At 46.6% G+C, this 23,052-nt stretch overlaps 1 protein-coding gene across 1 annotated transcript in view; it reads right to left on the reverse strand.

The window, feature by feature from the left end:
* SCIN (scinderin) overlaps positions 1–23,052 on the reverse strand; it is a 216,720-nt gene that overhangs the window by 117,878 nt on the left and 75,790 nt on the right. Inside the window, exon 3 of the mRNA XM_082259059.1 lies at positions 12,525–12,686. Coding sequence (XP_082115185.1) covers positions 12,525–12,686 — 162 coding nt within the window. The remainder of the gene's footprint in view (positions 1–12,524; positions 12,687–23,052) is intronic.

Below are 23,052 nucleotides of genomic sequence, written 5' to 3' on the forward strand. Positions count from 1 at the left end.
TTTTTAATTTTTGTTTTGTATTTGTCTTTGATATTCATGACCAGGACCAGGGTATTTTCTGCGGTTGGGCACTGCGTTACTTTAATTGCCAATTGCGCAGTTGTGCGACGCTGTACCAAAATTAAATTGATGGCCTTTTTTTTTGCGATACGGAACTGCGTTATTTTAACTGATAATTGCGTGGTCGTGCGACGCTGTACCCAAATTAAATTAATGCATTTTTTTGCGATTCGGCACTGCGTTACTTTAACTGACAATTGCGCAGTCGTGCAACACTGTACCCAAAAAAATTGATGGCCCTTTTTTGCGATACGGCACTGTGCTACTTTAACTGACAATTGCGCAGTCGTGCGACACTGTACCCAAATTAAATTGATGGCCTTTATTTGCGATTCGGCACTGTGCTACTTTAACTGACAATTGCGCAGTCGTGCGACACTGTACCCAAAAAAATTGATGGCCCTTTTTTGCGATTCGGCACTGTGCTACTTTAACTGACAATCGCGCGGTCGTGCGACACTGTACCCAAATTAAATTGATGGCCTTTATTTGCGATTCGGCACTGTGCTACTTTAACTGACAATCGCGCGGTCGTGCGACGCTGTACCCAAATTAAATTGATGGCCTTTTTTTTGCGATATGGCACTGCGTTACTTTAACTGACAATTGCACGGATGTGCGATGCTGTACCCAAATAAAATAGATGGCCTTTTTTCCCACAAATAGAGCTTTCTTTTGGTGGTATTTGATCACCTCTGTGGTTTTTATTTTTATTAAAAAAAAATAGACCAACAATTTTGAAAAAAGAAAAAAAAAAAAAAAAACAAACACATTTTTTATTTTCACAGCCAATAAAAAAAAAAATTAAAAATCAAATTTCTTCATCAATTTGGGCCAATATTTTTTCTGCTACATATTTTTGGTAAAGAAAAATTCCAAAAAGCGTATATTGATTGGTTTGTGCAAAAGTTATATAGTCTACAAACTATGGGATATTATGGAATTTTTATTCATTTTTTTTTATTTTTTATTAGTAATGGCAGCAATCAGCGATTTTTAGCAAGACTGCGACATTTACACTTTTGACACTATTTTGGGGACCAGTGACACTGATACAGGGATCAGTGCTAAAAATATGCACGGTCACTGTACTAATGACACTGGCAGTGAAGGGGTTAACATCAAGGGCGATCAAAGAGTCAAATATGTTCCTAGGGAGTGCTTGCTAACTGTGGGGGAGGTGCTCTGACTGGTGGAAGACAGAGATCCCTGTTCCTGCTTAGCAGAAACACAAGATCTACCTCTTCTCCTCTCACAGAGCGGCGATCTGCCTTGTTTACATAGACAGACAGATGTTCTGCCTTTCTCCCTAACGATTGCGGGGTGCCGGTGAACATCGGGTCCGCTAGACCCACTGATTGGCTCCCTCTGTGTCCAATCACAGTGGGAGCGGGTGAAGTAGCACGATTTCAAAATAGGGACTTTGGCACAATTTGCGGCGTAACTTTGGCACTACTTGAAGCAATGCCTGTGTAATCTTGAGGTCTGTGGTCCTTAAGTCGCATCAAAGTCGGACCAAAGTCATGCAGGGACTACTTTTAAGTCACTGCGACTTGAAGTTGCACAGATATGAACGGTACTCATTGGGAATAATGGAGTAAGACTTGTTATGCGATTTTGCAGTCCCAAGTCGCACACGTGGGAAGGGGGCCTTACTGATTACTGAGTGCGCTGTAACTAACTCTGGTGTCCTTTGTGCTAACACGCAGCATGCTCATCGGAGGAGAGAGCAGAGTGAAAGAGAGATGAGCTCATCAGTCTACTGCTTCTCTTTTCACTCTCCAGTCACAGGCTGGGGGAGGGACAAGACCTGTAAAAGTTACTGAACTGCAGCAGGGTAAAATCCAGACAGAGAGAGAGAGCTGTGCTGTGTGGCAGAGCTGTGTAAAGGCCCGTACACACGTGCAGATTGTCGGCCGAAAAGATTCGGCCGATGACCGATCGGCCGATTTTCGGCTTGTTAGTATGATGCTGCCGACAGCGCACTTTCGGCCGAACAGAATCTGTCGTGCAGGCATTAAAATTTTTGTATGCCGACGCCAGAACGGCCGATTGTTCGCCAGTCAGTACAGAATTCGGCCGACAGACAGCCGATTTGCAAGACTGGGCATGCTCAGAAAAGAAAAAACACAGGGAAAGTTAACCATCACATGACATCACTTCTGCAGTCGGCGGACAAAATTAGTGTGCAGTCTTTTTCACTTTTCAGCGGACAGGACAGCCCGGGGACAAAAGACGGCCGATCGGTCGGCCGACGATCGGTACATGTGTACAGGGCTTAAATCTCAAAACTGGATGGACAGAACTACAAATCCTTTGCCAGGTAAAACTAAAAATCTGTAATTTATCTGTGTCTTTAGCTTTAAAAATAGGCCCAATTTTTAGCCACCTGCCAGAAAAGCACTTTTGAAAACTCACAGCCGCGCCGCCATACTGCAGATGCCAAGCGATGATCTGTTTTCGGAGAGAACTTAGCGGGCAGTGAAATATATCTCCCTCTGAGTGGATGAGGTCTTTAATGATCTGAGTTTACTTTGTGGGTTTGGAGTAAGAAGAGTGATGACCTGCAGCCTTCCCATGTCAGCAGCACATCGCACACAGACAACGCCTACCCATCACAGCACAGCGGGGGATTGTTTGCTGCGCCGCAATGTTTACCTGCGAGCGTCTCAGCGCCATTAATATGAACAGAGGAGGATTGTGTCACAAAGTAAGCACACAGTGGGCTGATTAAAGGAAGCTGATAGATGCGGCCTCAATCATTTCCCAGAGAAGAATTAATCCTTTATTTTTGTTGGCATTATTAAAAAATAAACAAAAGCAACACTAATAATAGAATTCAAATGCACCTGTACCCCCCCCCCACCAACTCTGTGCACGCTCCCCTCCCCCTCACTCAATGCCATCCTCCCCCTAGATGTTACCCTATGTCTTCTGGAAGCGCACCCACTTATACACCCAATGCCTCTAAACCTAACCCCACCCGCTGTTACCCTAGTCCTACTGGAAGAGCACCCATCCTCCACTTTAGACCCAATGCCCCTTAACTCAAACCTCTCCCCAGACTGTAACCCTGAAAGAGCCCCCCTCCCCTTTACACCCAATGCCTCTAAACCTAACCCCACCCTGTCCCCCCGCTTTTACCCTAGTCCCCCTGGAAGAGCACCCACCATCCTCCCCTTTACATTCAATTCCCGGAACCTAACCCCACCCGCTGTTACCCTAGTCCTACTGGAAGAGCACTCATCCTCCCCTTTACACCCAATGTCCCCAAACCTAACCCCACCCACTGTTACCCTAGTCCTACTGGAAGAGCACTCATCCTCCCCTTTACAACCTATGCACATAACCTAACCCCACCTGCTGTTACCTTAGTCCTACTGGAGGAGCACTCATCCTGCCCTCTACACCCAATGCCCCTGAACCTAACCCCACCCGCTGTTACCCTAGTCCTACTGAAAGCATGGCCATCTTACCAAATGGGCACCCTGGGCAGTTGCCCGGGGGCCCCACTTGCCCAGGGGGCCCCATCTACCCAGTGTCCCAGCCCCAGCCAAGCATTAGTTCCGCTTCCCGTGTGCATCTTGCTGCCGAACTTAGCAGGTGGCAAGTGCCTGTCGGCCCTGCACTGCTGTCAGGCCACTTGGGCCGTGGAGGAGGAACCCACAACTGCAGAAATGCCTGTCCGCCTCCACGGGAACAGGCACACACAGGCACAGAATTTGGAAGCTGTTATTAGCCTGGCACTGCTGTAAAAATAAATATCGCCTTATCGATAATTTGCATTTTTATTCTCGTGGGTGATTGTGTAGGCAGGGCCCCAGTGCACTGCATTGCCCAGGGCCCTTTAATGCTCTTAAGATGGCACTGGCTGAAAGAGCACCCATCCTCCCCTTTACACCCAATGCCCTTGAACCTATTCCCACCTGCTGTCACCCTCGTCCTACTGCAAGAGCACACATCCTCCCCTTCACACTGAATGCCCCTGAATCTAACCCTACCCTTTGTTGCCCTATGTCTACTAAAAGAGCATCCATTCCCCCCTATACACCCAATGCTCCTGAACCTAACCCTACCGGCTGTTACCCTAGTCCTCCTCTCCCCCTCCCTGCAATCTTCTGGTTACATGTCACAGTTCCCAGAAGATTGCCCGGCCATTCGGGAGGCACAGCACGACTCGCACATGTGCAGTGCGCACCCAGCTGTGCGGCCGCAAGCTATCACTGCCGGATGCCCACACTAATGATGCCGGCGCCGCTGAGAGCAGAGGAAGAGGAGAGAAGCTTCAAGCGGCTGCATTGCTGGACCGTAGGACAGGTGAGTGTCTGTTTATTAAAAGTCAGCAGCTACACTTTTTGTAGCTGCTGACTTTTAATAAACACAAAAATGGCTGGAACTCCGCTTTAAAGCGGTTGTATATGCAAAAAAAAAAACCCCTGCAAGACGAAGGCATAATGAGCTAGTATGCATTGCATACTAGCTCATTATGAAATACTTACCTTAAAACGAACCCCCGACACGGACCCCCGGACACCGCTGTGGGCGCTGCCATGATCCCTCGGCGTTTCTTCCGGGTTCGGCGGCTCCTGCGCTCTTAGTGGCCAGAGCCGCGATGACGTCACTCCTGCGCATGCGCGCGGGGGATTAACTTTCCGGCAACTTCCCGGCAAGGAACTCTGAAGGTCCGCCGGACCTTCAGAGCGCATGTGCCGCTAGCAGTGCAAATATCTCATAAACCGTGCAGGTTTAGGAGATATTAATTGTACCTACAGGTAAGCCTTATTATAGGCATTATTATAGGCTTACCTGTAGGTAAAAGTCACAAAATGACTATACTACCGCTTTCAGCAGGCTACATACCAAACATGCAGGAAAAACATAAAAACTAGAAGAGCAACTGAGTTTACAGTTTCTGATGTCACGGAAACCTGCATTCCGCACAAACTATACCTTTAAGAGGTAGTTGATAAATGCAGAGGTAAAATAGAGATATTTATTTTTCCTTATAATTATGAAAAAAGCATATTTCCCTTTTAGATTGTAAGCTCTATGGAGCAGGGCCCTCTGATTCCTCCTGTAGTAAATTGTATTTTAACTGTTCTGTCTGCCCTTATGTGATAAAGCGTTGGCGCTATATAAATCCTGTATAATAATAATAATAATAATTTACCTTTTCCATATATAAGTACCTGTATGTGTCTACAGTCTATAATACGGATTCTACAAGATGAATATAGTAGGTGAGCTATTATTACTGTAATAACATGTCTGGCGGTCAAGGAATGATTATGTACAGGGTGGTGTCATTAATATAACATCTTACTTAACACCTTCATGTAGAATCCCATAATACTACGTGTTACATCTTGCAGAGATAACGTCATTGAAGTCCTTAAAGCGGAGTTCCACCCGTTAATGTGTTTTATAAAAGTCAGCAGCTACAAAAAGTGTATCTGCTGACTTAATAAACAGCCACTCACCTGTCCCAGGATCCAACGATGCGGCCGCCTGAAGCCTCGCTCCTCTCCCTTTCCTCTAGGCGGCACCGGCATTACAAGTGTGGGCACCCGTCTGTGACAGCTTGCGGCTTCACAGCCAGGTGCACACTGCGTATGCGTGTGTCGCGCTGCGCGTTGTAGAAGCCAGGCAATCTTCTAGGACCTGTGACGTGTCCCAGAAGATTGCAGGGAGGGAGGAGAAAAGGAGAACTTCCGCTCAAGCTGCCTAGGCCGCCTGAAGCCTCGCTCCTCTTCCTCTCCTCTCCTCTCGGCGGCGCCGGCATCACAAGTGTGGGCACCCGTCTGTGACAGCTTGCGGATTCACAGCCAGGTGCGCACTGCGCTTGCGTGAGTCACACTGCACGTCGCAGAAGCCAGGCAAACTTCTGGGACCTGTGACGTGTCCCAGAAGATTGAAGGGAGGGAGGAGGAGAGGAGAACTTCCGCTCAAGCTGCCTAGGCCGCCTGAAGCCTCGCTCCTCTTCCTCTCCTCTCGGCGGCGCCGGTGTAACGTGAGAATTACCTACCCCGTGAGAATTACCTACCCCTCGTCACTTCCTGCCAGGAAGAGCTGAGCAGCGCAGCAGTGCGCATGCTCAGAGCCCCGGATACCTAATTAAAGAACAGAGGAGCTTACTAGTGCGCATGCGCACTAGTATGAAACAATCACGGTGTACCGTGAGAAAAAACTACCGACGCGGCGGTGACATAAAACAGCTGTGCTGAAATACGAGTCATCTCCGCTCCTGTCCCGGTCACTTCCCTGCTCTCGGCAAGTAAATATAAAAGCGGCTTTCGGCTCCGTGATTTATGTTTTCATACAGCCGCCGCCGCTTTTATATTTACTATCCGAGAGCAGGGAAGTGACAGTGACAGGAGCGGAGATCACTCCTATTTCAGCACACCTGTTTTAATGTACCCGCTGCATTACATACAGTGCCGAGTACCGGAAGTGACGGGGGTTAGGTTTTTCTCACGGGTAGGTAATTCTCACGGAACACCGGCATCACAAGTGTGGGCACCCGACTGTGACAGCTTGCGGTTGCACATCGTAGAAGCCAGGCAAACTTCTGGGACCTGTGACATGTCCCAGAAAATTGCAGGGAGGGAGGAGAAGAGGAGAACTTCCGCTCAAGCTGCCTAGGCTGCCTGAAGCCTCGCTCCTCTCCCTTTCCTCTAGGAGGCGCCGGCATCACAAGTGTGGGCACCCGTCTGTGACAGCTTGCGGCTTCACAGCCAGGTGCACACTGCGGATGCATGAGTCGCGCCGTAGAAGCCAGGCAAACTTCTGGGACCTGTGACATGTCCCAGAAGATTGCAGAGAGGGAAGGGGAGAGGAGAACTTCCGCTCAAGCTGCCTAGGCCGCCTGAAGCCTCGCTCCTCTCCCTCTCTTCTCGGCGGCGCCGGCATCACAAGTATGGACACCCGGCTGTAACAGCTTGCGGTTGCACGTTGTAGCAGCCAGGCAATCTTCTGTGACATGTGACGTGTCCCAGAAGATTGCAGAGAGGGAGGGGGAGAGGAGAACTTCCGCCCGAGCTGCCTAGGCGGCCCAAGCGGAAGTGGGAGCGAAATGTCAGGAGGTCAAGAAATTCCTCTTTTGGGTGGAACTCCGCTTTAAAGCAACAATAAAGCTTAGTTTTTTTTTTTTTTTTTACTTACCTGCTCTGTGTAATGGAATTGCACAGAACAGCCCCATTCCTTTTCCTTCTGGAATCCCCCACCGGCACTCCAGATGTCATTTCGGCACGTGGTTTTCCATGGGGGCACCTGTACGTGCTCCCACATACCGGGCGACTGCCTGCCCACTCCCTGGTCACACCATTTGATTGACAGCAGTGGGAGCCAATGGTTATCTGCCCAATCAGGACGGAGGGAGGCTGGAGCCACTGCTCTCGTGCACACCGCTGGATCAGATCAAGCTCAGGTAAGAATACAGGGGGACGGGGGGATCTTGCAGCACTGAAGGTTTTTTTACATTAAGACAGACAGAGCAAGGGTCCCAAGTCTACATACTTGCTGTGACCTTTATGAGGGGCTCCAACCATCCTGCTAGATTTCCTATTAAATCAGAACTGAACCCTCCTATCCTTTTCAGCCAAGGAAGCCTCCATCTAATGATAGCCTGACAGTATACGACAAATTGTACAAACTCGTTTTCGAATAACGAACACTCGGTTGTGAGCGCAAGCGATAGTGCCATCATGTAATGGCCAAATTTTGAACGATAATGTGTTCAATGAACAAAAATGAATGCGTTTTTTGTTCGTTTTGTCACATATGTGCAGTGCACAGTACAGGTTGATTTTTAACAGGCGAGAAACGCATTTAACTTTCAGTTTATCGTTCGTTCGGCAGAATTTTTTCAACCTGTTCCTTTTCCTAAATTTTTTGGCTCTGAAAAGTGAAAAATGATTTCTTATGTGTGCCCATTAACTGGATGAAAAACTAACAAACTGTCCAAATGACAGATTTTTTAACGATTTTTCGTCCATTAAATTTCTGTTTGATCTACAACTTCCATGGGGCTGCATATGTGATCAGTTATAACGCCAGCCATTGGATGGTTTGACAGTTTGGTTGGGAGCACAACCAATGTGACAGTTACATTCCTGGCATACCGAGAATGCAACTGTTTTCTGAAACCGTTAACTCTATGGGTTTAGTTCATATCAAGAAGAATGTAACAGAAGATGCTTGGATACACAAAAGTGGATGGAGACACCAAAAACCCCCAGGTGTCCAGGAATAAAACATCATAAACAGAATTTACGATGGGGAGATGTTATATCTGAGCCAAGGGCTGACTAAACCTACTGAGCTCCATCCATCACTTTTTGGTAAAATAACCCTTAACAGACCATTCTACCTGCAAGTCTAACTTCAACTTTCAGTAGTAACGCAAACACAGATGTTATGTAATATTACTGACTGATCTAAATAATATTATGGTGTTTGAAGAAAAATATAAGAGTTATTTTAACTTCTTGGCGCTGGCCGCACGCAAATATGAAGCCTCTCAATGGGTGGGCCTTGGCGCTGAGCGGCCGCATATCTGCGTGCATTAGTGCATGCATGGCTGTGCCTGAGGGCGTATGCCCTGCGTGCTCCCGGCCAAGTTACTGGTGGCTAACGAAAAAGCTCCTGCTCACTTTCCAATCATGTGACCCCTGTGACAGCCAATCATGGCGGCCACTTGATCTCAACCCCACCCTGCCTCCTGGCATCCTCAACCCCTTAAAGGGTTGGCAGGAGCAGTCTCCAAGTTATTAAAATATTGTCCCAGATCTATTAAAACTTTATTTTTCGAAGGACCATATGTATGCGCACAGAGTGTGCCAGATGTGCCTGTGCACACCCTATTCAGCGCAGATTCCCCCTGGTCTTCCTTTCCAGGCTGCCCTGTGTCTTCATCTACACCCCCCTTCACAGCCCTGCTGGCTTCCATGCTTTCCTCACCCACCAGCTGTTACAGGGGATGTTTCAGGTTGGGGGATTTCTGAATTAAAGCCCCATACACACGCACAGATTGTTGGCCGTAAATTGTTGGCCAACGTCCGATCTGCCGATTGTAGGCTTGTTTGTATGATGCTTCCGACAACCAACTGCGAATTTTCGGCCGAAAAAATCTGGTGTGCATGCTATAAAATTTTTGTTGGCCAACAAAGAACGGCCGATTGTTCCTCAGTCAGTACAGATTTCGGCGGACAAAAATCAGATGAACAAGACTGGGCATGCTCAGAGAAGAAAAAACACACGGAAAGTCAACCATCACATGACATCACTTCTGAAGTTGGTTTTTGTTGGCCAACAAAAGTCCAGTGCAAATCTAGAGCACATTTCAACCAACAAACAACACTGGACAAAAGTTGGCCGATCAGTTGGCCAACAATCTGTGCGTGTGTACGAGGCTTAACACAGTGAGTGATCAAGACCTGTGTCCCTTTCTCTGTCTCAAAAGTGATATTTCTCCAAAGCCCCCCAATGCGCCTCCTAAAAACTGTAAAAAAAATAAAAATAAACAAAAAAACAATAAAAAAAAAAAATTGTAAAAAAACCACTGACTCCGTCCACTGCCCTACTGACACCAATCTCTACCCTACTGACACCGTCCATGTTTTAATGCATTTTAAAATATTTATATATACTGTGTCTGTGTATGTATGTGTATATATATACATATTTACACACACATGTGTGTATTTAAGCTTTTAGGTTCACACCCTAATCCAATAGGCTGCACACACCTATGCAAAGGATTGTACTCTGAGCCTTTTTAATAGCCTAAAGCCCATCAAGCCCATACAGACAGAAAATCAGGTAATGTGATGTCCAATCATGTTGATATGGGGATTATGAAATGTTTTGGGATCTTATCAGTATACATGCATTACCGTCACCGAAAAAAAATAAATAAATTGGATATTCTAAACTTTCCACACCTGGAACCTAAATAGTGGAAGACTACACCAATCCTATTTCATTGTTTCCCAGTTTACATAGAGGCTCAGACTACACTAATAATTCCTTGTCATTGTTTATTGTGTTTAATACCTATTCAAATATTATATTGCAATCGTAATCAAGAAGAATGTCAGGGCTATCCAAGGTCAAGCTTGTTGATACTGACCCAAAAAGGCTAAAAAGCCATAATATTGAGGTGGATAGGACAGATTCCAATCTACGAAGATAAGACCTCGTATACAAGGCATTGGGTTTAGAAATGCCCTTAGCACTTTCAGGACTTTTGGCCACATTCGGGCCGACCTTTATATGTTTTACTGGAAGTTATATATTTATTTTCACAATAATTGTGCAATAGTTCTCGCTGTGGTGCTTAACGTGAATCCTAACATCAAAACAATCCAAACACCAAAAGCAGCCTTTCTCTAACAGGGTTCCATGGAACACTAGGGTTCCTCCAAAAGTTGCAAGGGGTTCCCTGAGCTGTGGTTGACTAACATTCCATATGATGGTTCCTTCATGCTACCAATGATCGTTTTAGTTGTCTATAGGGGTGACATTCTGATCACCGTGTAAGGGGGGGTGGGCATTCTTCCCACTGATCACCAATGTAAGGTATGTTTTTCCCGCTAACCCCTGATTAAGTGTTTTTAATAGGGGCTCCCTAAACCTGAAAATGATTTCAAGGGTTTCTCCAGGGGTTGCTAGGGGTTCCTTGAGGTGAGGCTGATTGACCTCAGTGATGGCGAACCTTAGGACTATATCTCCCATGATGCTCAAGCACTCTGCAGTGTAGTTGAGCATCATGGAAAATGTAGTTCCAAAACATCTGGGGTGCCAAGGTTCGCCATAACTGTCCTAGTTCATGGTGCCTGACTGATACCAATGATATTTTAAGCTGACTGTAAGGGTGGCATTCTAACCACCACTGTAAGGGAGGCATTATTTCCTCTGACAGCCAATGTAAAGGGGATATTCTCCCCACTGGTCTCCAGTGTAAGAGACATTCTTCCCACTGACCACCATTGTACTGTAAGGGGCATTCTTCCAACTGACCCCCAATGTAAGGATCATTCTTCCCACTGATCACCAATGTAGGGGCATGATTGCCACTGACCACCGATGTAAGGAGCATTCTTCCTACTGACCACCAATGTAAGGGGCATTCTTCCCACTGACCACCAATGTAAGGGACATTCTTCTCACTGACCACCAATGTAAGGGGCATTCTTCCCACTGACCACCAATGTAAGGGGCATTCTTCCCACTGATCACCAATGTAAGAGGCATTCTTTCAACTGACCACCAATGTAAGGGGCATTCTTCCCACTGATCACCAATCTAAGATAGACCTTTCCCATTGACCCCAGACAAAGAGTTTTCAGCAAGGATTCCGACAGACTTGAACATTATTCTTCCCACTTCCCACTGATCACCAATGTAAGGTTTTCCCACTAACCCCCGATAAAGTATGTTTAATAGGGGCTCCCTAAACCTGAAAATTATTTCAAGGGTTTCTCCAGGGGTTGCTAGGGGTTCCTTGGGGTGAGGCTGATTGACCTCCTAGTTCATCGTGCCTGACTGATACCAATGATATTTTTAGCTGTCTATAAGAGTGGCATTCTAACCACCACTGTAAGGGAGGCATTTTTTCCTCTGACAGCCAATTTTAAAGGGGATATTCTCCCCACTGGTCTCCAGTGTAAGAAACATTCTTCCCACTGACCACCATTATACTGTAAGGGGCATTCTTCCAACTGACCGCCAATGTAAGGATCATTCTTCCCACTGATCACCAATGTAGGGGCATGATTGCCACTGACCACCGATGTAAGGGGCATTCTTCCTACTGACCACCAATGTAAGGAGCATTCTTCCCACTGATCACTAATGTAAGAGGCATTCTTCCAACTGATCACCAATGTAAGGGGCATTCTTCCAACTGATCACCAATGTAAGGGGCATTCTTCCCACTGATCACCAATGTAAGATAGACCTTTCCCATTGACCCCAGACAAAGAGTTTTCAGCAAGGATTCCCACAGACCTGAAAATTATATTCAAGGGTTCCTCCCTGGGGTTACTCGGGGTTCCTTGAACTGTGGCTGCTATTTGATAGTGTCTGCCTAACACCAATGACTATTTCAAGCGTTCCCCTGGGGTAAAAATTTTGAGAAAGGCAAGGCTGATCTAAAGTATACCTAACACTAAATCCTCTTGCTAGCTGAGCCCAGAAGCATATCTCAACCCAAGAACAAATAATAAATATATTCAACCTTAGATTTGGCAGCTGCATTAGTTTTCTTTTTTCTTTTTTTTTCAGGCTTTTATTTCACTTGGTGAACCTGCCAGCAACACGCTGCCTACCCTAGAGTGATTATATATTTAAATACAGTATACCATATATATATACCTATTTTCCTGTAATTTTGGCTTTAAGTGAAAGAAAACCAATGTAGTAATAGTAAACCCTATGTAATAGTTGTCATTATCTTGACTTACAGATCCAAGATCAATGATGAAACAGTCGCCGCTGTTGAAGCTGGACCAGTTGAGGGGAACCTCCGTAGCCCGGACCACCCTCCGACCTTTGATGTGAAGAAGTCTTTTTGCAGAGAGATCGTTAGTGACGACGTGCTGGAAACCAGAAGCCACACCACCAGCCTGAGAAATAAAGGACATACGTTAGGTTTCTAAGTATCTCATATATAGTATATACTTTTTTTTTTTTATGTGTCAGGAGGTTTAATCAGAACACTTACCCCCCCCCCCCCCCCCCATTGGAAGATTTCCCCTCACAGTGACCACTATGAAATGTGGATTACCCTTTGCTCTATGTTCTGGTGACAATGGTCAGCAATTAAAACAGGAGTGGGTGAAGCACCTTAGCAGTGACTCAGACAGCAATAAAAACCTGACGGAGGATCAAACCTAAACCGAAAAATTTAATTTAGATATACTTTTAGAGTATAACCAAACATGAAACCTTTTTTTTTTTAGTTTCGGAAAGAGTGGAGAGGGATTATTTCCACCTATGCCCCCATTAATGTGATTTACCCTATTTGTCCTATCACGAAAATGAAAATAAAAAAAAATCCCACATTTTGGAAAAGGAATTGAGAGAAAACCTTCTGACCACCAGGCATTTCCTCACTTTGAAAGGATTTGCTCTCCCTTCCTCTCTCGGTTATAGGACAGAAATTGAAAGAAAATCTCCCCAATGGGACACAATTGGGACAAAAAAAAAAAAAAAAACCTACTCTATTCAAAGTGAAAAAAAAAAAGTTTTTGCCTTTAGTTTATTTTCTAACTCTAGGTTTACAGACAGGGGAAACCAAAAGTTTCACATTAATGCCATAACAAAATTATAAGTTTTTTAATCCCTTCCAGCCCAGCTATGGCATCCCTTCATCTGGGTCTTTCCACCAAGGGGGCAGAAAAAAAAAACTGCCCAGCCCAACTACTGCGTTTCATTGTCTTTCATTACTAGAGAACAGGAGATGGCAGCTAGGTCAATGTGCTGGGAGCACTCAGTGAACGCACTTTCAGCACAGAAACCTCGCCCCCCCCCCATAGATGCATATGTGCAGTGTATAGGTGTTAAAGCCAACCCTCTTTGCTACTACATGCATTACGTATAGACATGTGCAGAGCAGGGCAATCTTACCGAATGGGCACGCTGGGAAGTTGCCCGGTGGCCCCACCTGCCCAGCGACCCAGCCCCAACCAAGCATTAGTCCCGATTCCCGTGTGCATCCCGCCACCGAACTTAGCAGGTGGCAAGCGTCTGTGGGCCCTGCCCTGCTGTCAGGCCACTTGGGTAATGGAGTAGGAGCCCACAACTGCAGGAATGCCTGTCCACCTCCACGGGAACAGGCACACACAGGACAGTCGAGTCTGACTCCCATCCATGTGTGTGTGTTCACCGGACCCAGCCACCAAACTTGGAAACTGACATTAGCCTGGCACTGCTGTACCAATAAATATCACCTAATCCATAATTTGTATTTTTATTCTCGTGGGTGATTGTGCAGTGCACTGCATTGCCCGGGACCCTTTAATGCTCTTAAGATGGCACTGGTGCAGAGTGAAAACATTTGTTTAGTTTCAGATAGATTTGTTATGTTACTAATTTTGTGTCCTTATGGACTTCATTTAGTTTGGTTTCGGACTTTAGTTTTGGTTGAGGACACTTTTTTAGAAAATGGATACGGGTACCCGATACCCATTCACATGGGGGGGGGGTGGGATCTGGAGGTCCCCTTGTTAAAGGCAACCTCGGCAACCACAGCCCAGGGTTGTCAGGAAGAGGCCCTTGTCCCTATCAACATGTTGAGGGCGTGTAACCTGGTATGGTTCAGGAGGGGGGCGCTCTCTCGTCCCCCCCTGTCCTGACCGGGCTGCATGCTCAGATAAGGGTCTGGATCTTTGGGGGGACCCCATGACATTTTTTTTTTCTTTTTCATTTTGGAGTGGGGTTCCTCTTAAAATCCATACCAGAACCGAAGGGCCTGGTATGGACTGGGGGAGGGGTATTACTTTAAAGTGACCCTATCATAATACTGATAATTGGTATAGTTCTATAGGTATCTTTTCTATTATCATTATAGGGTGTTCAGCTGAGTACAGTTATAAAGGGTATGAGACTGATAGTGTTCACTCTTGTTTTTAATTGAATGGAAGGGAATAAAGGTGATTTCCAGTAGAGAACAATTAGCCATTGTATGGCTACACCAATTGTATGGATAAGTCTCAAATGTTGCATAGATAAGCCTATGATGGGTGTGAATAAAAGGCAGTTAGATATGGAGAGATTGATGCGATTGCCAGAAATGGTGGACGCAAACGTTTCTAGATGATGCCATATATAAGAGATTTTTTCCGCATTCCCAGAAAATGTGTAAGAAGGAGCCAGGAGATGGACATCCTCTGAAACAGGTTAAGGGAACTGATGGGGGAATAGCATGCAATTTGGTGGGTGTTAAATACCATCTTGTGAATATTTTGGTAGCAGTTTCACGTATTGTGATAGATCTAGTTCCTTTTTTTGAAGGGTAACAATGCTATTACACCAATTTTCTGCAGAAAACAAAGGATTCCATTCTGCTTTCCATTTAAGTATATAAGGGAGTTTTTCTTGTGGTTTGATATTTACCAGATTGTTGTATATTTCTGAAATCAGTCCTATTTCTCTGGAATTTTTTGAACATATTTTTTGATAAAAAGTAGGTGATTCTATATTTGTTATCTGGTAATGAGTAAAAATGTATGATTTATAGAAATCGAAATGTTCATTATGTGAAATGTGATTGCAGAGATGAGAATGAGGTGAATGTGGAGTTTTTAATAAATTTATGTAGATCATTATTGATCCATGGGATGAAAATATCCCTTACATGTAAACCTGGGAGAAATTTTGGGTCACCTAAGTATGTAGCGTTAGGTGGTGTTTTTGAAATATTTTGTATTTATTTTATATAGTCTTCATAAAAGTAAAGATTGGAATACTAATTGATTGAGGGGGATTAACAAATTTTGTTGGGTATTATTAGACCATATAATTCCCAAAAGAGTATGGTGAAGTAGAGTGGCTTTCAAATTGGACCCATGGGATTTTTGAGTTAAGGGCCATACACACTATAAGATTTTCTGAAGACTTTTTCCTTCAGATTTACCTTTTCTATGTAGTGCAAGGGCCTGCCAGATTGCATACAAATGGAAAGTGTTTAGGTTTGACCTCATATTATATGGTTTTGGTAAGTCTAAAGGAAAAAGTCTTCAGAAAATCTTATAGTGTGTATGGCCCATAAGGTATATGCCATTGAGCAATTTGGGATAGGTGTGAGGCTAGGTAATAGAGCCAGAAGTCTGTTAAGTATGGGCAGTTTCCGGACTTTAGATGAGACACCAGCTAGGTAAGGCTGTGCGTCTCCATCCCGGAGATGAAAATTAAAGAAAAAAAAAAGTTGGGACTTTGAATGAGGTGCATGAGAACAGCCGGTCCTAAGAAAAACATACTCACTGACCAGTCTGCTAACAAACCGAATCAACCTGTCTAACAATGTTGGTTAAAAACAGGGGTTTCGTTAACAAACATTTGCAAACGCATGTGTAAGCTCCAAGGCCCCTTCACAGCACCCTGTATTACTTGCAGTCCTAACACTACAAATTTATAAGTGTCTCCACAGTGGGAGCATATGCTAGCTAATGGATAGATGAGGGACAGGTGGGTATGGAGTAAGCCCGAGCCTCCCCCAACCTGCCCCCATCTATGACTGGCCTTCAAAGTGTATAACAAGATCACAAGTAAATAACAATCCAATGGCTAAAGGATAGCCACAGGGTTGATACTAGAAATGACCGGCTGAGGAGCACACACCTCCATCCCTGATAGTATGTTAAGTATGGGCAGTTTTGGGACTTTAGATGAGACACCAGCTGGGTAAGGCTGTGCGTCTCCATCCCGGAGATGAAAATTAAAGAAAAAAAAAGTTGAGACTTTGAATGAGGTGCGTGAGAACAGCCGGCCCCAGTGGCGTCGGCAGGGGGGGGCTGACCTGGGCTATAGCCCCGAGTGTGCTCCCCAAAAGCCCCGGGTCTCCTGTTGCTTTTTTAAAATGATTAGCCCCGAGTCCCAAAGCCTGGGTTTGGCCGAGAACTCGGGCTACATTCCTCAGCAGTGTAAGATTTATAAAGCACATCCAATGATTGGTGGGCAATCCGGGGCAGCCGCAAGGAGAGTGAATGCAGCTGTCAAGTTTCAGCATTGATGTCGGGTGTGGGCGGGGCCGGTATGCCACGCCCACCTTCCTCCCCAGACAGCTTCTGTTTCTCTATGCACGAAACAATGGGGCGGAGCCCCGCATACCGGTCCCGCCCACACCCGAAATCAATGCTACTTGTCAGCGGCAATCACTCTCCTTCCTTGCGGCTGCCCCAGATCGCCCACCAATCACTGGATGCAGTGGCGTAAAGGGGAACTGTGTAAACCGCAGGCAGTGGCAGCTCCTTCAGTCCGGGGACTAGCGGGGGCGGAGCCGCGGCGGGAAGGGGGCGGAGCCGCGGCGGGAAGGGGGCGGGGCCTCGGCGGGAAGAAGGTGAGTGCCCATTGCTCAAGTGTGTGTGCTGGGTAGTAGAGGGATGGGGAAGCTGCATATAGAGGAATTCATCTTTCCCTATTCTTTCTGCAGCTGCTGAATAACTGATTGTCCTCCTCTCCCTCCTGCAGGAAGAATAGGGGAAGATCAATTCATCTATATGCAGCTGCCCCATCCCCCTCCTATACAACTTCTTTTGCTGGCTCACCAGTGCTCTTAACCCCCCCCCCCTCCAGTGTTCTAATCCCCCCTCACTGCTCTTATTCCCCCCCCCCCACTCGGTGCTCTTATCCCCCCCCCCACCCTCAGTGCACTTATCCCCGACTCAGTGCTCTTATCCCCGACTCAGTGCTCTTAACCCCCCCACCCAGTGCACTGGACTGCCCCCTGTTCTTTAGCCCTCCCCCGGTGCTCTTCAGCTCCCCACTGTGCTTTTCATCTCCCTCCCCCCTATGCTCCCTGTCCCCCCCGTGCTCTCCACCCCCTGCGCCTTCCAACCCCCCTGCAATGCTTTCCAAACCCCCTCTTAATACTCTCCAGTCCCCCACCCCCACCCCACCATGCCCTTCAGCTCCTCCAGTGCTCTCTGCTTCGCCTGTGCTCTCCGGCCCCCCTAGTGCTCTTCTATCTTCTATCATGTCCTCAGTCTCTGACCATCTCCTGTATCATCTCTGCAGTCTCTGACTGTCTCCTGAACCATGTCTGCAGTCTCTGACCATCTTCTGTAACATGTCCTCAGTCTCTGACCATCTCCTGTATCATGTCCTCAGTCTCTGACCATCTCCTGTATTATGTCCTTAGTCTCTGACCATCTTCTGTAACATGTCCTCAGTCTCTGACCATCTCCTGTATCATGTCCTCAGTCTCTGACCATCTCCTGTATCATGTCCTCAGTCTCTGACCATCTTCTGTAACATGTCCTCAGTCTCTGACCATCTCCTGTATTATGTCCTTAGTCTCTGACCATCTTCTGTAACATGTCCTCAGTCTCTGACCATCTTCTGTAACATGTCCTTAGTCTCTGACCATCTTCTGTAACATGTCCTCAGTCTCTGACCATCTCCTGTAACATGTCCTCAGTCTCTGACCATCTTCTGTAACATGTCCTCAGTCTCTGACCATCTTCTGTAACATGTCCTCAGTCTCTGACCATCTTCTGTAACATGTCCTCAGTCTCTGACCATCTCCTGTATCATGTCCTCAGTCTCTGACCATCTCCTGTATCATGTCCTCAGTCTCTGACCATCTTCTGTAACATGTCCTCAGTCTCTGACCATCTCCTGTATTATGTCCTTAGTCTCTGACCATCTTCTGTAACATGTCCTCAGTCTCTGACCATCTCCTGTAACATGTCCTCAGTCTCTGACCATCTTCTGTAACATGTCCTCAGTCTCTGACCATCTTCTGTAACATGTCCTCAGTCTCTCACCATCTCCTGTATCATGTCCTCAGTCTCTGACCATCTCCTGTATCATGTCCTCAGTCTCTGACCATCTTCTGTAACATGTCCTCAGTCTCTGACCATCTCCTGTATCATGTCCTCAGTCTCTGACCATCTCCTGTATCATGTCCTCAGTCTCTGACCATCTTCTGTAACATGTCCTCAGTCTCTGACCATCTCCTGTATCATGTCCTCAGTCTCTGACCATCTTCTGTAACATGTCCTCAGTCTCTGACCATCTTCTGTAACATGTCCTCAGTCTCTCACCATCTCCTGTATCATGTCCTCAGTCTCTGACCATCTTCTGTAACATGTCCTCAGTCTCTGACCATCTCCTGTATCATGTCCTCAGTCTCTGACCATCTCCTGTATCATGTCCTCAGTCTCTGACCATCTTCTGTAACATGTCCTCAGTCTCTCACCATCTCCTGTATCATGTCCTCAGTCTCTGACCATCTCCTGTATCATGTCCTCAGTCTCTGACCATCTTCTGTAACATGTCCTCAGTCTCTCACCATCTCCTGTATCATGTCCTCAGTCTCTGACCATCTTCTGTAACATGTCCTCAGTCTCTCACCATCTCCTGTATCATGTCCTCAGTCTCTGACCATCTCCTGTATCATGTCCTCAGTCTCTGACCATCTTCTGTAACATGTCCTCAGTCTCTGACCATCTCCTGTATCATGTCCTCAGTCTCTGACCATCTTCTGTAACATGTCCTCAGTCTCTGACCATCTCCTGTAACATGTCCTCAGTCTCTGGCCATCTTCTGTTTAATGTCCTCAGTCTCTGACCATCTTCTGTATCATGTCCTCAGTCTCTGACCATCTCCTGTATCATCTCTGCAGTCTCTGACTGTCTCCTGAACCATGTCCTCAGTCTCTGGCCATCTTCTGTTTAATGTCCTCAGTCTCTGACCGTCTCCTGAACCATGTCCTCAGTCTCTGACCATCTCTTGTATCATGTCTGCAGTCTTTGACCACCTCTTGTATCATGTCTGTAGTCTCTGACCATCTCCTGTACCATGTCTGCAGTCTCTGACCATCTCCTGTACCATGTCTGCAGTCTCTGACCATCTCCTGTACCATGACGTCTCTAAGACTTTGAAATGTGTTCACCACATATACCGAGATGCTTCGCTTTCCATTCACAGGCCTGTGGAAGAGGTGCTGCAAATCACAGCAGGACAATGCTTGCTGGATCTGTTGGGTTGGGCAGGTGAGTGTTCCCACGTATAACATGTAAGAGGAGAGAAAAAAAATGATGGGACAATAGTCAGACATGGGGTGGTATGGAGAGGAGTACAGGGGGTCAGACATGGGGTGGTATGGAGAGGAGTACAGGGGGTCAGACATGGGTTGGTATGGAGAGGAGTACAGGGGGTCAGACATGGGGTGGTATGGAGAGGAGAGGAGTACAGGGGGTCAGTCATGGGGTGGTATGGAGAGGAGTACAGGGGGTCAGACATGGGGTGGTATGAAGAGGAGTACAGGGGGTCAGACATGGGGTGGTATGGAGAGGAGTACAGGGGGTCAGTCATGGGGTGGTATGGAGAGGAGAGGAGTACAGGGGGTCAGACATGGGGTGGTATGGAGAGGAGTACAGGGGGTCAGACATGGGGTGGTATGGAGAGGAGAGGAGTACAGGGGGTCAGTCACGGGGTGGTATGGAGAGCAGAGAAGTACAGGGGGTCAGACATGGGGTGATATGGAGAGGAGAACAGGGGGGCAGATATAGGGTGGTATGGAGAGGAGCGGAGTACAGGGGGTCAGTCATGGGGTGGTATGGAGAGGAGAGAAGTACAGGGGTTCAGTCATGGGGTTGTATGAAGAGGAATACAGGGGGTCAGACATGGGGTGGTATGGAGAGGAGCTCTCCATACCACCCCATGATTGACCTCCTGTACTCCTCTCCTCTCCATACCACCCCATGTCTGACCCCCTGTACTCCTCTTCATACCACCCCATGTCTGACCCCCTGTACTCCTCTCCATACCACCCCATGACTGACCCCCTGTACTCCTCTCCTCTCCATACCACCCCATGACTGACCCCCTGTACTCCTCTCATCTCCATACCACCCCATGACTGACCCCCTGTACTCCTCTCCTCTCCATACCACCCCATGTCTGACCCCATGTACTCCTCTCCATACCAACCCATGTCTGACCCCCTGTACTCCTCTCCATACCACCCCATGTCTGACCCCCTGTACTCCTCTCCTCTCCATACCACACCATGACTGACCCCCTGTACTCCTCTCCATACCACCCCATGTCTGACCCCCTGTACTCCTCTTCATACCACCCCATGTCTGACCCCCTGTACTCCTCTCCATACCACCCCATGACTGACCCCCTGTACTCCTCTCCTCTCCATACCACCCCATGTCTGACCCCCTGTACTCCTCTCCATACCAACCCATGTCTGACCCCCTGTACTCCTCTCCTCTCCATACCACCCCATGACTGACCTCCTGTACTCCTTTCCATACCACCCCATGTCTGACCCCCTGTACTCCTCTCCATACCACCCCATGTCTGACCCCCTGTACTCCTCTCCATACCACCCCATGTCTGACCCCCTGTACTCCTCTCCATACCACCCCATGTCTGACCCCCTGTACTCCTCTCCATACCACCCCATGTCTGACTCCCTGTACTCCTCTCCTCTTCATACCACCCCATGACTGACCTCCTGTACTCCTCTCCATACCACCACATGACTGACCCCCTTTACTTCTTTCTTCTCCATACCACCCAATTTCTCACCCCCTGTACTCCTCTCCATACCACCCCTTGACTGACCCTTGACTGAGGGGGCCATTGGGTGGAGCTTGGGCGGTACTTACTTTTAAATATGGGAGGAGCTTGGGCGGGGCTTTTCTTTAAAATGTGGGAGGGGGTTATCAAATTTATCTTCGGGCTGAAGCCCCTGGTCTTTTTCCCACCTAGCAACACCCCTGGCCGGCCCTAAGAAAACCAGAGCCAGAAGTTAGGTAGGCCTAGGCCTCCTTGTTGTTGGGGTGTATATAAAACTGTTTTAAAAAATCGGGGGTGAGATTCTGCCCAAACAAACTTGTTAATTTCCTTTTGAAAGTTAGTTATGTATATTTTATTTATTCTAATAGAAATTGCTCTAAATTTGTATTGCGGGTACTCTACCTAAAAAGGAGATGTGGTAAGATTTCCATAATTTCAGGGTTCTTACTAATTTTAATAGTAAAGGTATATAATTTTTGGAGAATAAAAATGTAATGTTTGGTGTAAGGTGGATACCAGTGTTAATTTCGTCGGCTAAAACCGACTAAAACTAAAACACTTGCAGAAGACTAAAATGGGACTAAAACTAAAATGCCATTTTAGTCCTAAGACTAAGACTAAAACTAAATTGAAATTTGCTGCCAAAATTAACACTGGTGGATACCTAGGTATGATAGGGAATCCATGGACCATGCAAAGGTGAAAGAGTCTTTTAGGGTACTGAATTGTGCTGTGGGTATGTTTATCAGCATTCCAATGGATTTTGAAATGTTAACTGATAATCCTGATATAGATGAGAAATGTTGTAATGTTTTAAGTAAATTTGGTAATGAAGTGATGGGTTGAGTAATGAATAGAAGCATGTCATCTGCATACATACTGAGTTTGTATGTGTTATTGAATGTATCCTTTAATATCTGGGAGTGATATGATGGCTGTGGCTAGGGGTTCTATGGCTAGGGTGAAGAGGAGAGGGAAAAGAGGACAGCTTTGCCTTGTTACTCTACTTCAGCCTTTCTCAACCTTTTTAACACAGAAGAACCCTTGAAATAAATTTCTGGTCTCGGGAAACCCCTGCTAAAGATTAAAATTCTACAACTCATGACTCATTAGTGCAGTGGTTCTCAACTCTGACCCACTAAAGCCTCGTACACACGCAACGATTGTTGGCCGTGAATTTTCGGCCAACGTCCGATCGGCCGATTGTCGGCTTGTTAGTATGATGCTTCCGACAACCGACCGCGACTTTTCGGCCGAACCAATGCATGGTGTGCATGCTATAAAATTTTTGTTGGCCGTCAACAGAACGGCCGATTGTTCATCAGTCAGTACAGATTTCGGCAGACAAAAATCAGATGAGCAAGACTGGGCATGCTCAGAGAAGAAAAAACACACGGAAAGTTAACCAGCACATGACATCACTTCTGAAGTTGGTTTTTGTTGGCCGATAAAATTCGTGTGCAGTCTAGAGCACATTTCAACCAACACAACAACACTGGACAAAAGACGGCCGATCGGTCGGCCAACAATCGTTGCGCGTGTACGAGGCATAACAGGCCAGGTTTGCAAGATAACTGAAATACATCACTGGTGATATTATTTGCTTCTCAGTGATTGCAGTATTCTAGTCTGCATCTCCCCAATGTAATACTTAACAACCTGGCCTGTTAGTGGGTCCTGAGGACCGGAGTTGGGAACCACTGCATTAGTGTGACAGTCAGTGGGAAGAAT

This window comes from Pelophylax lessonae (assembly GCF_965119305.1).
Source record: "Pelophylax lessonae genome assembly, chromosome: 5".
In the NCBI taxonomy this organism is placed as follows: Eukaryota; Metazoa; Chordata; class Amphibia; order Anura; family Ranidae; genus Pelophylax; species Pelophylax lessonae.